General features: G+C 38.7%; 1 protein-coding gene across 6 annotated transcripts in view; it reads right to left on the minus strand.

Annotated features, from left to right (window-relative positions):
- LOC143035250 (ATP-sensitive inward rectifier potassium channel 12-like) overlaps positions 1–17,052 on the minus strand; it is a 309,593-nt gene that overhangs the window by 112,979 nt on the left and 179,562 nt on the right. For 5 of the 6 annotated variants that reach the window (XM_076202054.1, XM_076202052.1, XM_076202053.1 and 2 more), the window contains one exon: positions 15,062–15,100. The exons of the other annotated variant lie outside the window; for it this stretch is intronic. In XM_076202054.1, coding sequence (XP_076058169.1) covers positions 15,062–15,100 — 39 coding nt within the window. The remainder of the gene's footprint in view (positions 1–15,061; positions 15,101–17,052) is intronic. 6 annotated transcript variants of the gene reach the window in all.

Here is a 17,052-nt window from a genome sequence, read left to right on the forward strand (position 1 = left end):
TGCGACGGTTTGTTTCATGCTTGGGAGGGCTCTAAGGTCGTCTGCTTGTATATTTAGATTTGGGCTTAACTCTTTAATATACAATACTTCTAAAATTGGGAGGCGTCTATCGTCAGTACATAAATCCAAAATCTCAGTGTTTCCCTCTAGGTTCTCTCTTGATAGTGTTATGCCATGGGCTTCTTTTAAGTAATTTTTAGGGGCTCCAGATGTCAGGTGGTATGAGAGGCGACGGGATAACCTCATTGTCGTCATGTCAATATAGGTGGATGGGAGGGCTTCACAGTTCCCTCGTGTACATGTGAACCTATAGATGACATGTGATTTCTGAAGTTCCTTTCTCTGTTGTTGGGGGCTGTTTCTAATAAGGAGGTGGCTAGTTTATTATAAAACTAAGAAAACTAGCCACCTTCTTATCATTTTTTAATATGTTTAAGTTCTGTATGCAGGCCCTACATACAGAACTTAAACATGGTTTATGCCCACCCCCCAGATGGCCGAGTCTTTGTTAGAAAGCTTGAAAATACTCAGAATCTGGTCAATGACAAACTATCAAAAGAATCTTTTGCAGTTGAGCCATTGACACAGTCGATGAATTCTTCCTTGTTGACATTGTAACTTATCGTCTGCTTCTAGAGGAGGTCACATCTAGCCTAGCACATGTAGACCACTTCTGAAAATAGGTTTGCAATTACAGCCTGATTATTTTCAGAAACCTGTCACGTACCCCCGAATTTCCTCTAATGTACCCCTGAGGGTACGCGAACCCCAGTTGAGAACCCCTGTTTTAGATGGAAAACAACCGAGAGAACAGGCAAGGTTTAGGAGCGGATATTCGACCCTAGACCATTTGCAGGCGATAAACCAACTAATCGAGAAAACGACAGAATACAATATACCTCTGTGTTTAGCTTTTGTAGATTACGAGAAGGCCTTTGACTCGGTAGAACAAATAGCAATACTAAACTCGCTACGCAAGCAGGGTACAAACGAACATATCGCAAAAGTTTTAGAAAATATTTATGCGAAAGGTACCGCTGTAATTCGACTACATAAAGATACAGAAAATATCAAGATCGAGAAAGGAGTGCGGCAAGGCGATACAATTTCACCGAAACTATATACAGCTTGCTTGGAAGATATTTTCAGAAGATTGAGTTGAGAAAAGAAAGGTTTAAAGATTAATGGCGAATATTTGAACCACCTAAGATTTGCGGATGACATTATTCTTATTTCAGAAAGAGCAGAGGACTTGCAAGATATGCTGAGTGATCTAATCAAGGAAAATGTCAAAGTAGGTTTAAAAATGAATAAAAGTAAAACCAAAGTATTGTTCAACACAAAAGTTCAAAGTAAAGATATTGTAATTGATGATGAGAGTCTTGAAGAAGTTGAAGAGTATAATTATTTAGGCCAGATGGTGAAAGTGACGAAAGATTATGATAATGAAATAAAAAGACGCATTACAATTGGTTGGAAAGTGTTTGGTAAGTATAATAAGATCTTGAGAGGCTCTTTACCTTTATGTTTGAAACGTAGTTTACAATCAATGCATTCTACCAGCAATAATCTACGGGTGTGAGACTTGGAAACTAACGAAGGCAATGGAAACAAAACTAAGGACAGCACAGAGGAGAATGGAGAGATCAATGATGGGAATAACGCTGAGAGACTGTAAGAGAGCAAGTTGGGTGAGAGAGCAGACTAGAGTGAAAGATACTGCGGGAGCAGTAAAAGAGAGGAAGTGGAATTGGGCAGGTAAGTTAGTGCGAACGACTGATGAGCGATGGAGCAAGTGTGTTACTGAGTGGACGCCGCGAGATGGGAAGCGTGGAATAGGGAGACCAGATAGAAGGTGGAGAGACAAGGTTGAGAAGTTTACAGGAGTGACGTGGCAGAGGATGGCGCGGTCGAGTGAATCATGGAATGCTATGAAGGAGGCCTTTGTTCAGCAGTGGACTTAGGATGGCTGATTTGATTGATATATTATATACTATATATTATATATTATATATTATATATCATATACTATATATTATATATTATATATTATATATCATATACTATATATTATATATTATATATTATATATTGTATATTATAGATTATATGTTATATGTTGTATATTATATATTACATATTAGATATTATATGTTGTATATTATATATGATATATATATTATGTATATTATATACTATATATTATATATTGTATATTGTATATTATATATCATATGTTATATATTGTATATCATATATTATATATTATATATTATACATTATATATCATATATTATATATTATTGTTATATATTATACATTATATGTTATATATTATATATCATATGTTATACAGTATATTATATATTATATATTGTATATTATATATTATATATTATATATTACATATTATATATTATATATTATATATCATATATTGTATATCATTATATATATTATATATCATTATATGTATCATATCTATATATCTATATCTGTATCTATATCTATATATATATATATATATTATATATATATATATATATTATATATATATAATATATACTTTATATTATATATTGTATATGGAACCTACAGAAGATGGAACAGATATAAAGATATAAAGATTTTCAAAGAAATAGAATAAAGAAATATAGAAGAAACTTTAGCTCAAGTCAAGGCTAATAATGCCAAAATTGAAGCACAGAAAGCAGAGATTGAGGCTGAGGTTGGGTTTGCAAAAATTGATGCAATCTAACATTAATTTAGAAGATGATTTTAAATATTCAAGATATTTGCCTATATTGCAAAACTTGGAAGCAGGGTTTAGAACATAAACCTAACATTAATTCAGAAGATGATTTTAAATATTCGAGATATTTGCCTAATTATACAGACAGTGATTCTGAATTTTTTTTTTTTAATTAGGTAGATAAAATTCTGTGACAATCAAATATTAATCAGGAAGTCTGGAGTTTACTAGTGCAAACTAAATTAGCAGGAAAGGCTCAGAAGGTGAATACATCCTTAGGAACAGATGAACGTGACTATAATAATGTAAAAAGAAAGGTTCTTGAGAGTTATTAATTGGTAGCAGATTTAGATTCAGGAAGTACAAAAAGGAGTTTTCGCATATATTCATGGAATACGTGCACAAATGTCTGAAAATAGTGGTGCATGGTTCAAGATGATAAATGACCCTACTTTAGAGGAGTTAAGAGAGCTCATACATTAGGAACATTTAAAAGCTAATTTGGCACCCAATCTTCAATTATTCCTAGAGAAAAGTGATCCTTCTGGTATAAAGGAAGCCTCTAATTTAGCTGATCCATAGATATATTATATATAACTTATATTATATATATTATATATTATATATAACTTATATTATATATATTATATATTATATATCATATATCATATATTGCACATCATATATATTATATAGTATATATAATATATGATACATTATATATTATATGTTATACATTATATGTTATGTATGATATATTACATTATATTCTATACACTGTATTGTATATTGTATATCATATACTATGTATTATATTTTGTATATTATATATACAGTATCTTATATCTTATGTATTATATATAATATATACTATACATTGTTTATTATATATATCATAAATTCATATATTATGTGTATTATATATGTATATTGAGAGAAGCAAGTAAATGCCTTTGGGAAATAAAAAGCGTAATGACAAATAGACATTTGGGAATGGATGATAAGAGAAGATTGTATTAAGTGGTTATTGTGCTGACAGCACAGTATGTGGCAAAAACTTGGAACATAAAAGAGGAAGAGTTTAAATGTGTTTGAGGTGAAATGTCTGAAAGGTATGGTAGGGTTTACAAGGCTGGATAGAATGAAAAACTAGGAGGTAAGGGGATGAGAGGCTGTGCAAAAAGGAGCTGAGAAATAGGGTTGATGAAACAGTAACAGGCTGGTTTGGGTGCATCAAAGAATGAGTGAAGAAATATTAGTCAAAGAAGTGTGGAAGGCAGAGGTGGATGGAGTGAACAGGAGAGGGCAACTGAGGATGAGATGGATGGATGGGATAAGAGGGGCATTTGGGAAAGAGGGGAATGTCTATTGAGAAAGGGATAAGACAGAATACAGGGGTGGGTGGAGAATGGTTGTTTATGGATGATGGTGTGATGAACGGAAAGAAATGGGTATGGGGTGGGAGGGTTAGAGTATAATGTTCTGTTATGGACAACCAAGGAAGAAATCAAACTCCTGACTAAACAATAATCTTTATCTCTTAATCACCGAATCAGGTGAGGATATGGCGATCCTGAAATCTGCAGCTGGATGTTCTCGATCGATGCTAGAAGGAAAATGGTCATGGAGCTGGAGGCGAGTTGTTGCTGCGGTGATTGGTGAGGCTGTTCTGATCTCGATTGGCAAGAAGCCGTCCTTATAAACCCCGTGGCGGGATCACGGACGGGTCCCGTTGGAACGTCTAGCCTTCTGATTGGCGGCCGTCCCTTTGGCTGTGGCCCATGTGAGCGAGCTGTAAGCCTTTCCGAGTGGATACGCCTCTCCTCTCATTACTGACGTCATCAATCTAGGTTGGACCGGCCATGGAGGCAGACATCTCCGGTGTGGCTGGCGACGGCGGTTGAGACAACGTCACCACACCACTCCTCCCCACCTCTTTGGAAGCGAGCAGCGCGGAGGTTAAGGAGTCGTACAAGCGGAGTGCGAGTAGCGGGTAGGCCTTCTAACCAGACGGCCGGAGCGCGTGATTGTCCCGTCGAACGAGATCTCTGGAGAGGATGGGCTGGATAATGAAGAAGGCGCCGGCCGGCTGTAAGCGTTGTCGTGGTTTTGACGAGAGGGTCGTGGCTGGGCAGGGCATGGAGCTGTGGAGATAGACGGGTAGGTGAGTGGGGTAAAGGTGAAATTAAAATTAAGTCGGGGGGGGGGAATGTGTTGAGGGTTAGGGCGAACAATTGAGGTGGGAGGAAGAGGTTGGCTGGCTTGACGTGTTGTAAGAGGGAGTGGAGGTGGGAAGAAGGGTTGGAATGGAAGGAAGGGTTGGAATAGAGAGAAAGGGGGAGGTGAGCTAGTTTAAGCCTGTCGATGGAAATACGGTCTGACTTAGAACCTCGGTCAATGAGAAAGAGTTTCGCTGACCTCTTGATAACTTTGTAGGGTTCACCATACGGTCGTTGGAGAGGGGTTCGTCTGGAGTCCTGCCTGACGAAGACATGGTTCGCTGAATTAAGGGCCAGGGGAACATGCACTGGATTTGTGTGAGTCGTCCGTGATAGCGGGGGACGGGTGTTGGCAAAGGTCTCCCTGAGTAGTTGAAGGAGGGCGTATCGGTAAGGGTCGATGACAGCAGGGGTGGCTATCTCACCGGTAAGGCGAAGGTTCTCTGTATACACTAACTGGGATGGAGATACGTCGCTGTCGACCTTGGGAGTGTTGCGGATGGACAGGAGCACCAGAGGAAGGGCATCGACCCAACCATATGAGGGTTGTTGTGCTTTTAGGGACTCAGCTGGCGGTGGAACCTTTCCACGAATCCATTGGGTTGTGGGTCCGGTAGTGGTTGGTGCCAAGGAACTTGAGGAGTCTGGGCCAGATGTCAGATTCAAACTGGGCGCCCCTGTCGGTGATGATGGCGTGAGGGGCGCTGAATCTGGATACCCAACCTCAGAGGAAGGCAAAGGCGGTTGTCTCAGCAGAGGTATCAGGTAGAGGAATCGCTTCTGGCCACCTGATGTACCTGTCAATGGAAGTGAGCTGGTAATGCATTCCACGTGAGGGAGGTTGGGGACCCACATTGTCCACATGGATTGATTAGAAACGTTTTGTAGTGCGGGAAAGCGAAGTAGTGGGGATGAACGTGGCACGCAACCTTTGATGACTGACAGGTAAGGCAGGTACGGGTCCATTCTCTGACATCCTTGTTGATTCCAAGCCAGACGACGCGATTCGTGAGGAGACTTTGTGTTGCCCGGATTCCAGGATGGCTGGTCGTGGAACGCCGAGAACATATCCTTGCAATAACAGGCCGGGATGTATGGTCGAGATTTACTTGTAGAGATGTCACACCACAGTGGAGCGGGAGTATTGGGGAGCTGTCGGAGCTGCAGGGAGGATGTGTTATCCAGGCGGAGGTGATGGAGTTCTCCGTCGTTAGTCTGGGAGGCTGCGATGAGTGCAGAGTCGATGGGTCGGTGCTCAGGGATGATGCTACAAGTAACCCTGGACAAGGCATCAGCAATATATTTATCTTCTCCCTTAATGCATTTGATGTGTCAAATTGGGACAAAAATGACAGCTGCCAAGAGACTTTCGGTGAGTAGTGATCAGATACCCTGTCCAGTGCGTTGGTGAGAGGCTTGTGGTCGGTAAGGATGGTGAAAGGACGTCCCTCTAGAAGATAGAGGAAGTGCTTGAGGAAGCTCTCTATCAAAGACACTGTAGCGCATTTGGGAGGTGTCCAACCGTTTGGAGAAAAATGCGATTGGTTGGAGCTGTCCGTTGACACTCTGTTGGAGTATTGCACCTATGGCTGTAGAGGAGGCGTCAGTGGTGAAGACGGTAGGAGCATTAGCCACCGAGTAGGACAGACGGGTGAAGTTTGCTATTGCAGCCTCAATCTGCTTAAATGCTTGGGTTGCTTCAGGAGGCCACCGAACGGGTACAACCGACCGTTTGGAACAGTTCTTGGTGAGGTCATTCAGGGGTGCATGTTTGGCGGCCGCATCGGGGATAAATCGATGATAATAATTGACGATCCCTAGGGACTGGCGCAGCATTTTCACTGGTGATTGCAGAGGGAGGTCAATAATGGTGTCCATTTTTTGAGGGAGAAGAGAGAGGCCCTCTGTTAATATACGGTGTCCGAGGATGTCGAGTGACGGTACCCCTAGAAGGCACTTTCATGGGTGTATCCTGAGGTCATAATCCTGCAGTCGGCGGAAGAGGAGGCGGAGATAGTGGTTATGCTGGTCGTGATTATCAGAGGCCACTAGTATATCAGTCGATCTAGACGGTGACGAAGTTGAAGTCTTTGAGGGCGTGATCCATAAACCTCTGGAACATTTGGGCGGCATTGCGGAGGCCAAATGACTGTTTTCCACTCAAAAAGCCGAAGTGAGTCATAATGGCTGTTTTCTGAACATACTCTGGTGCTACAAGAATATGGTGGAATGCCTTGACGAGGTCGATCTTAGAGAACACCTGCTTCCCATGGAGCTTGAAGTGGAAATCTTGCGAATGTGGAATGGGGTAGCGGTCAGCCTTGGCGATGCTGTTGAGTTGGCGATAATCACCACAGGCCCGCCATTGGTTGGGTGATGGAGGTGTCTTGGGAGCCATATGGAGTGGCGATGCCCAATCACTCTCAGAGGGGTGGATGATACCTTGGTCGAATAGCTGCCAACTTCTCTGGGGAAAGACGTCAAGGTTTACTGTAGACCGGCGGCCCAGTTGTTTGGATATGGTGCACTATGTTGTGGGGGCGGGTAGTGGTGGCCTTGTATGGAGACGTCAGCTGAGGGAAGTCTTGCAGGATTTGTGTGTATTCGTTGGTGATAGTTCCTGGTATGCGACTTGTTGCATGGAACAGACAGTTATCTTTGGTGCTGACTGACATTTTGTAATGCTGTGTAAAGTCATAGCCTAGGATGGGTTGATGGACGTCTGCAATAAGAAAGGTCTAGGGGAACTTGACATTCTGGAGATCCCGGCACTGTTCGACGGATGAACGGTCCTCCTCACTGCATTATTGACTGTGGAAAAGCTGGTCGAGGGGTGTTACATAACATAAGGACATAAGAATGAGACTCCAAGAGACCATAAGGCCTACACTAGGTAGCTCCGTACCCATCACAACCTGTCATTCCCATCCATAAAGTTGTCTAATCGTTTCTTAAAACAACTGATAGTTTCGCTTACTACATGATTACTAATTTTATTCCATTCGTCGACCACCCTATTAGTAAACCAATTCTTGCCCATTTCCCTCTTAAATCTATATTTGTCCAGTTTATAACCATTACTGCGAGTCCTGCCCTGTTGTTTTAATATGATGACCTTGTTTGCATCACCCTTGTTAAAGCCTTTGATCCACTTGAACACTTCTATTAGATCACCCCGCACTCTGCATCTTTTCAGAGAATGTAAGTTAAGGTGCCTAAGCCTCTCTTCGTAAGGGAAATTTCCGAGTCCATGTATCTTCTCTGTACTGATTCTAGTGAGTTGATGTCCATTCTGTAAGATGGAGACCAAAACTGTACCGCATAGTCAAGGATGGGTCTAACTATCGCTAGATAGAGTTTAATGATTACCTCTGCACTTCTATTTGTTACCGTCGTAGCAATAAAACCTAATGCTCTGTTAGCTTTATTGCTGGCGCTAATGCACTGTTTCCTGGTTTTAAGGTCCGGACTCACTAGAAATCTCAAGTCTCTCTCGCACTCATTTGTCTCTAAAAGCGTGTAACTGGAGGACCGTGATCACTAGCACCAGTAATATCACTGTTCACTGTGTTCATTGCACTGTTGTTGTTTTTTTGAGAGCACGATGTTTATCGACGTTTGTAGAGACCTATGGAGCTGGTACATCCTGTCGGCAGTGGAGCAGTCAGTAGGCATCACCGTCCTTGTCAGCAGTCAGGGCGTCCAGATTCAACTGCAGGTCATCCGGTATCTTGGAGAGGTGTATTGACCAAAGAAGTTCCTTGGGAAGGTGCACCTTGAGCGTTGAGTGTAGCCATTCTCCTGAAAAGTGCTGATAGCCGGTTGTCTCCAAGTTGGATTTGTTGTATTTCCTTGTAAAGTTCCTCGTCAGATCTGGCATAGTGGTTCCTCAAGGCCGCCTTGAGGACATCACACTTGCGTTCCGCTGGTGGTGTAATGATTACGTTCTGGACGAGGGAGATATCTTCTGTCGGTAGTACGGCAATATACTCTCCGAAGGCTTGCCGATCGGTCACACCAGTCTGAGTGGCCAAATATCCTTGTGCGTGGATTGGCCAGTTTTCACGTCATGGGAAAAAATAAGGAGTTTTGATTCAGCCATCTTCCTAGTTGTCACTCCAGGGTCACCAATTTGTAATGTTCTCTTATGGACAACCAAGGAAGAAATCAAACTCCTGACTAAACAGTAACCTTTATCTTTTAATCACCGAATCAGGTGAGAATATGGCGATCCTGAAATCTGAAGCTGGAGGTCCTCGATCGATGCCAGGAGGAAGAAGGTCTTGGAGCTGGAGGCGAGTTGTTGCTGCGGAGATTGGTGAGGCTGATCTGATCTCGAATGGCAAGAGGCCGTCCTTATAAACCCCGTGGCGGGATCACGGACGGGTCCCGTTGAAACGTCTAGCCTTCTGACTGGCCGCCTTCCCTTTGGCGGCCATCCATGTGAGCGAGCTGTAAGCCTTGATGAGTGGATACCCCTTCGCTCGCGTTGGTGACGTTATCAGTCTGGGTTGGACAGGCCAGGGAAACAGACATCTCCGGTGTGGCCGGCGTCGGCGGTTGAAACAAGGTCACCACAAGGGAGTGGTTATGTGTGAATGATATTTTGACACAGCCCAAAGATATTTCTCCCTGTCATCTCTTTTTCTGCATGATGGGATGGAGAGGGCATTGGGGGAGGGTAGGGAAGACTCCGATTAAATGAAGGGGCCTTGCTGTGGTTTGTGCTCTGTCTTGCTGCATTGCTTATGACCCAGGGCAATGGATGAGATACAGGGATGACCTATCATCCAAGAGGACCCAAGAAAAGAGGGAGGGAGGAAGGGGTAGAGAATAGGAATAGAATTAGTGGGGACGAAATGGGTGTGAATAGAATTATGCCCTTTGATTTTTTTACCTCCCTTGTAAGAGAGAAAAAGCCATTGGTATATGTATGAATATATGTATATCATGTATGTATATATGTATGTATATGTATGAATATATGTATATCATGTATGTATATATGTATGTATATGTATGAATATATGTATATCATGTATGTATATATGTATGTATACGTATGTATATGTATGAATATATGTATATCATGTATGTATATATGTATGTATATGTATGTATATGTATGAATATATGTATATCATGTATGTATACATGTATGTATATGTATGAATATATGTATATCATGTATGTATATATGAATGTATCTATGAATATATGTATATCATATAAATATTATATATTATAGAGTATATATTTTACATTATATATCATATATTATTTATTATATATCATCTATCATATATATGTATTAGGTAATATATGCTATGCATTATGTATTACATATTACATGATATATATTATGTGTTATATAATACACATTATATATTTTCATATATTACATATTATATACTACATATTATATGCATTTATTATACTATATGGACTTATTAAGGACAAAGAAATACTGGTTAAATCCAAAATTACTATGTATGATACAATAATATGACCAATTCTAATATATGGATCAGAATCATGGTCATTAACAACTAAAATGAAATAGAAAATAGGAACAGCAGAGATAAAAGTTCTAAGAAGTATAAAAGGGGTGACAAGAATTGGAAATTGGCAAACAAGGGAGTAGATTGGAATAATAGATATTCTCAAAATCAAAGAAAAAAAACAGACTTAGTTGTAATGAGAAGGGAGCAATGGAGACTGCCAATACAAGAACTGACATAGAGACATGACAGAAGAAGTCTGAGAGGTAGACCTACAAAGAGATGGATTGATGGTTTGGGGGGAAGAAGCACTGGAAAGAAGAGAAGATCTGCAATTGGTGAAAGAAGATTAAATATATCAAAATAGAGAGGAGTGTTGTAATGAGGCCCGCTAGATGACAAGGATTACTCTACCAGACATTGGGTGAGAAAGGTGAGAAACATATATATTATATAATGTATTAGATATCATACAGTATATTGTATATTACATATTATAAATTATACATCATACATTATGTATTATGTATTATATGTTCTATACTACACTGGTTATGTTATATATTATATATTGTATATTATATATTACCTATTATATATTATATATTACCTATTATATATTGTATATCATATATTATATATTACATACTATATATTATATATTATATATTATATGATATATATTATATATTATATATCATATATCATATATTATATATTATATATTATATATTATATATTATATTATATATTATATTATATTACATATTATGTATACATGTATACATATTACATATATTATATATTATATATTACATATCATATATTATATATTATATATTATACATTATATATCATATATTATATATTACATATTATATATCATATATTGTATATCATATATTATATATTGTATATTATATATTATATATTATATATTATATATTATATATTACATACTATATACTATATATTATATTATATATTATATATTATATATTATATATTATATATTATATATTATTATATATTATATAATATATTATATTATATACTATATATTTTATATTATATATTACAAATTATATATTACATATTATATATTATATATTATATATTATATATTATATATTATACATTATATATTATATATTATATATTATGTATTATATAATATATATTATATATCATACATTATATATTATATATTATATATAACCACCCCATCTCTCCCTCATCCTCTCTTCACTCCTGACACCCTCCCAACTACACTCCCAAATTCAAACTCACCCCTCCCTTTCAACTTAGTTTCACTCAATGCCAACACATCCACCTTTCTTATCACAAACATGCTTCTTATCTCTTCCCTTTTACTCTCATCTGTATCACATCCACGCACATTAAAAGACCCAAACCTGAGAGTTCTGGTTGGAAAACTCCTCCCAGACCCTCTTATGCCTTTGCATTTTTCAGGAATGTTCCCTTTCGGGCCACGGACAGTAGGATGCCTTGTCCTTTTCCTGTCCCTTTTTTGTTAACTTTTACTATTCAAATGGGAACACTCGGTGGCAGTATTCTTTCTCCCCTATCTATCTATCTATCTATCTATATATATATATATGTATATACATATATGTATATACATACATACATATATATATATATATATATATATACATACATACATACATACATATGCCAAAGGTTTTTCCCCCTACACTGGGGGTAGCCAAAAAGAAAAAGGCATAGAAACCATCCCCACCCATTCCATTTCCTATATATTCCACTCCCCTCCACCTTCCTCCCTCCCTATTATCTTGGCACCTCCTGGATGACGGGTCATTCCAGATCCTGTCCACTGCCCTGGGTCAGAAGCAGTGTCGCAAGACACAGCACATTCACAGCAAGGCCGCTTCATAAATTCGGCGACCCCCTCCCCTCTCCATCCCCCCATGCAGAAAAGGAGAAGACGGGAAGAAATCCCTTTGGGCTGCGTCAATTTTTTTCTCATACATACTTCCTCAGCCCCCATCCCCCACCAACTCTCCCTCATGCATCACAACATCATCTATACACAACCCCTCTCCATTCACCCCGTCTGGGGATATTGGCTGCATGTTATTGTGGCAAAGTAGCATGCAGTTGATACTTTAGGGTCTATATAGGGCGCCCCTACGGATTAGAGTAACACATCATTTTGTATGTGATAGAGGAAAACTGTTCATAGAGAAATTATTAGATTTTTATACTACGACTATCCCTCCGTTATGCTGTCCCCCAACCCCTTGTTACTGTCCTGTACCATTTCTCTGAATATTAATTTCGTTTTTTTGCCGACACTGTGTTGGGGGAAGAGAATGCTACCACCAAGTCTTTCCACTTGAGTCGTAAAAGGCGACAAAAAACGGAACGGGGGATGGGATTAGGAGTCCTACAACCTGTAGCCCCAAAAGGTGACATTAAAAAAAGAAAAAAAAAAAAAAAGACGGGGAGAAATCCCTTCGGACTGCGTCAATTTATTTCTCATACATACTCCCTCACCCCCCAATCCCCCACCCACTCCCCCTCATGCATCACAGCATCATCTATACACAACCATTCTCCATTCACCCCTGTCTTCTGTCCTCTTCCGTCCTTCCTCAACAAACATTCCCCTCTTTTCCAATGCCCCTTTTACCACATCCATCCATCTCATCCTAGGTCGCCCCCTCATGTTCACTCCTTCCACCTCTGCCTTCCACACCTCTTTTACCAATCTTTCTTCACTCATTCTTTCCATGTCTCCAAACCATCTTAATACTCTTTCATCAACCCTATCTCCCAACTCCCTTTCCACTCTCGTTTTCCTCCTCAACTCCTCATTTCTCACTCTATCCAGCCTAGTAACCCCTATCACACTTCTCATACACCTCATCTCAAACACACTCAAACCCCTCCTCTCTTTCTCTTTTATGTTCTATGTTTCTGGCCCATACAGTGCTGTCGGTAAAATCACTCCTTCATACAATCTCCTCTTAGCATCCATTCCCAAATGTCTATTTCTCATTACACTTTTTAATCCACCAAGGCATTTACTCGCTTCTCTTAATCTATATTCTACCTCCATCACCACTCCTTCCTTTCGTGCCACATTTGCACCCAAGTATCTAAAACTTCTTCCAGTCTCTCTCCCGTAATACCCACTTCCAGGCTGCTGCCACTTTCTCCACTTGTACATCTCATCACCTTATTTTTACCCACATTTATCTTCAACTTCCTTCTTTCGCACACCTTCCCAAACTCTGTCAGTAACTTTCTCAGTTCCTCCTCTGATCCTGCTGCAAGCGGATGTATATATATTTATATATATATATATATATATATATATATATATATATATACATATATATACATATATATATATATATGCACACACACACACACACGCACACACATCTATATATATATATATATATATATATATTTGTTTGTGTGTGTGTGTGTGTGTGTGTGTGTGTGTGTGTGTGTGTGTGTGTGTGTGTGTGTGTGTGTGTGTGTGTGTGTGTGTGTGTGTGTGTGTAACTGAAGGCGGAGGAAGTATACGAGGAATAATGGAAGAATTTTACTGCCTTAACGTTTCGACCCTTAGGGTCTTGTTCACAAAGATAGCTTTGTGATCAAGACCCTAGGGGTCGAAACGTTAAGGCAGTAAAATTCTTCTATTATTCCTCGTATACTTCCTCCGCCTTCAGTTACATTTGTCATGGTTTAAATCAACATATGTATGTATATATATATATATATATATATATATATATATGTGTGTGTGTGTGTGTGTGTGTGTGTGTGTGTGTGTGTGTGTGTGTGTGTGTGTGTGTGTGTGTGTGTGTGTGTGTGTGTGTGTGTGTGTGTGTGTGTGTGTGTGTGTGTGTGTGTGTGTGTGTGTGTCTGCACCCTCAAAATAGTAGACATATCCAACAAAAAGATATCATATCATATTTACTATACATTTGGTGATCGGAGTTTGCGAAATCATGGAAGGCTTATGGAAGCGAGTTAAACTCATGATTAACTGCGCCTAAATACGAGAATATGTATAACTTTATCCTGGCATCAGCAAAACAAATTTGCTTGTGTACATGGCTATACTTCTTTTAGGAATGGGTTGAGATTTTTTTTTTTTTTTTTTTTTTTTTTTTTAATGGGGTTCGTTGTACAATAAGTAGGTTATACAGCTGGCTTGTGAGCATGGGACATGGAGTGAGATTATGGCAAAAAATTATAAAGGCATAATTACATGGTCTATATGCAAGCAATAGTTTCCCGTAGAGAATTTGGCAACACCCTCGATGCAAAGAAATAAAAACCAGCTATCTAAGGTAAACAAAAATATTAATTGCAAATTGATTAAGAAATAAAACAACTACAAGCATATTAAAGAGCAACAACAAAATAAAAGATGCATGAACATTCTATCAAATAAATAATAATAAAAAAATATTCTAAGGATGCAGTTGTTAAAATCTAAGATATCAAGCAAGGGAAAGTATGCTAACTATTGGTCCATTCCAAAGCAAGTACAACCCCAAATTTGACGTGATGCCACTTACAAATCCTCCACCAACAGAGTTGGCACTCCTCTCAGGAAGCTGCAGGAAGACAAGAGTGCACGGATAAAACATAACTATAATATTTAAAGGCTGTGGAGGATATATTAAATTTTGATCATAGCAAGAAGAAGGAGTATCAATATGTATTGGTAAACATACTCGTACATGCACACACACATACACACACACACGCACGCACACACACACACACACACACACACACACACACACACACACACACACACACACACACCTCATGAGAAATATGTATTTGGGGATGGATGCGTATTTAAGTGAGGCAGAAAGGAGAATCTTAAGTGTGAGATAAGTCAATGAGATGTGTGGTGTGTGTTACGAGGATGGATAGCGTAAGAAATGAGGAGGTGAGAAGGAGAACACTGAAAGGGTAATGGGATGGTTTGGGAACAAGGAGAAGATGAATGAGGAAAGACTAGCAAGAAGAGTGTGGAAAGCAGAGATGGATGGAGTGAAGCTGAGTGAGGATGAGGTAAATGGATAGGGTGAAGGGAGATTTAAGTTAAAAATGAGAATGTCTGTTGAAGAGGGAAGGTAGAAAGCAAGAGATAGGTGGGAGTGGAGAATGGTTGTGAATGGAACATAGATTGAAGCCGCCAGAAGAGATCTCTCCTCGTCTTTTGTATTTTCACATGAAAAGAATAGAGCATGGAGCGTTGCCGCTGGAAGCGGCTGACCCTGCTTTGAATGTGCTGGGACTTGCTGCATTGTTTTTGACACGGGCAAAGGGGGATGATCCATGGGTGATCCTTCATCAAGAAGAAGCTAAGATGAAAGTAAAATGGTTAACAGATGGGAGTGGGGTGTGAGTATCTCTTGGTGGCTGCTTTCCCTTAAAAGGGAAAGAGTCCTATTAGTATATATCCACACATGCGTGGACACACACACACACACACACACACACACATATATATATATATATATATATATATATATATATATACATATATATATATATATATATATATATATATATATAAATTTAATGGCAAGATTATTATTGCAGATTTTTTATCTGCCTTTTCCCTTTCTCTGAGGCAGATAAAAAAAACTCTGCAATAATAATCTTGCAATTAAATTTAACCAAACATGCTTGAGAGAAAATCTCCTGCCCATATATACAAAGAATACATATATATATATATATATACATATATATATATATATATATATATATATATATATATATATATATATATACATATACTTACATATCAATATAGAAATAAAAATAAAACTATTTCAGAATGACTTAGAAATGACCTCAGGGGTGGCTGTGTTTGTGGGGACATTTCCGTAAGAGTATTTAATTAAGAGGTATTGCTAGATGAGTGAACTGGCTATACAATACCGGTTCTCGACTACCGATAAGATGCCAGATGAAAGTGTTCGATATAGTAACAAAATGTATAACTCATGGATCATATAAAGGTTTCGATGAGTCAAGTGGAAAGGGATCTCGATGAAGAATCTGATGCCCGTTCTACAAAAGAAAAAAAAAAAAATAATAATGATAACAATAATAATAGAAAAATAAATAAATAAAAATAAAAAGTTGTATTCCTGCCAAATAAAACCCATTATAAAAATCCCATGTTTTTAATGTCCTAATTATTTTACATACGAGTGCAAATTTTACTAAAATCAGCCCGAAGGGCAGCGCGCGAGGCGAACAGCGCCACAGGCCGAGCGCCCATGCCGAAGACATGGCGGCGAAACAGGCGCTTGTATATATATATATATATATATATATATATATATATATATTATATATATATATATATATATATATATATATATATATGTGTGTGTGTGTGTGTGTGTGTGTGTGTGTGTGTGTATGTGTGTGTGTGTGTGTGTGTGTGTGTGTGTGTGTGTGTGTGTGTGTGTGTGTGTGTGTGTAATAAAACCATTTGGAAAATAAAATGAAAGGTGACCGAACGTTTTCGTCTATT

This window comes from Oratosquilla oratoria, chromosome 18 (genome assembly GCF_046742065.1).
Source record: "Oratosquilla oratoria isolate Oo_2021 chromosome 18, ASM4674206v1, whole genome shotgun sequence".
Taxonomy (NCBI): Eukaryota; Metazoa; Arthropoda; class Malacostraca; order Stomatopoda; family Squillidae; genus Oratosquilla; species Oratosquilla oratoria.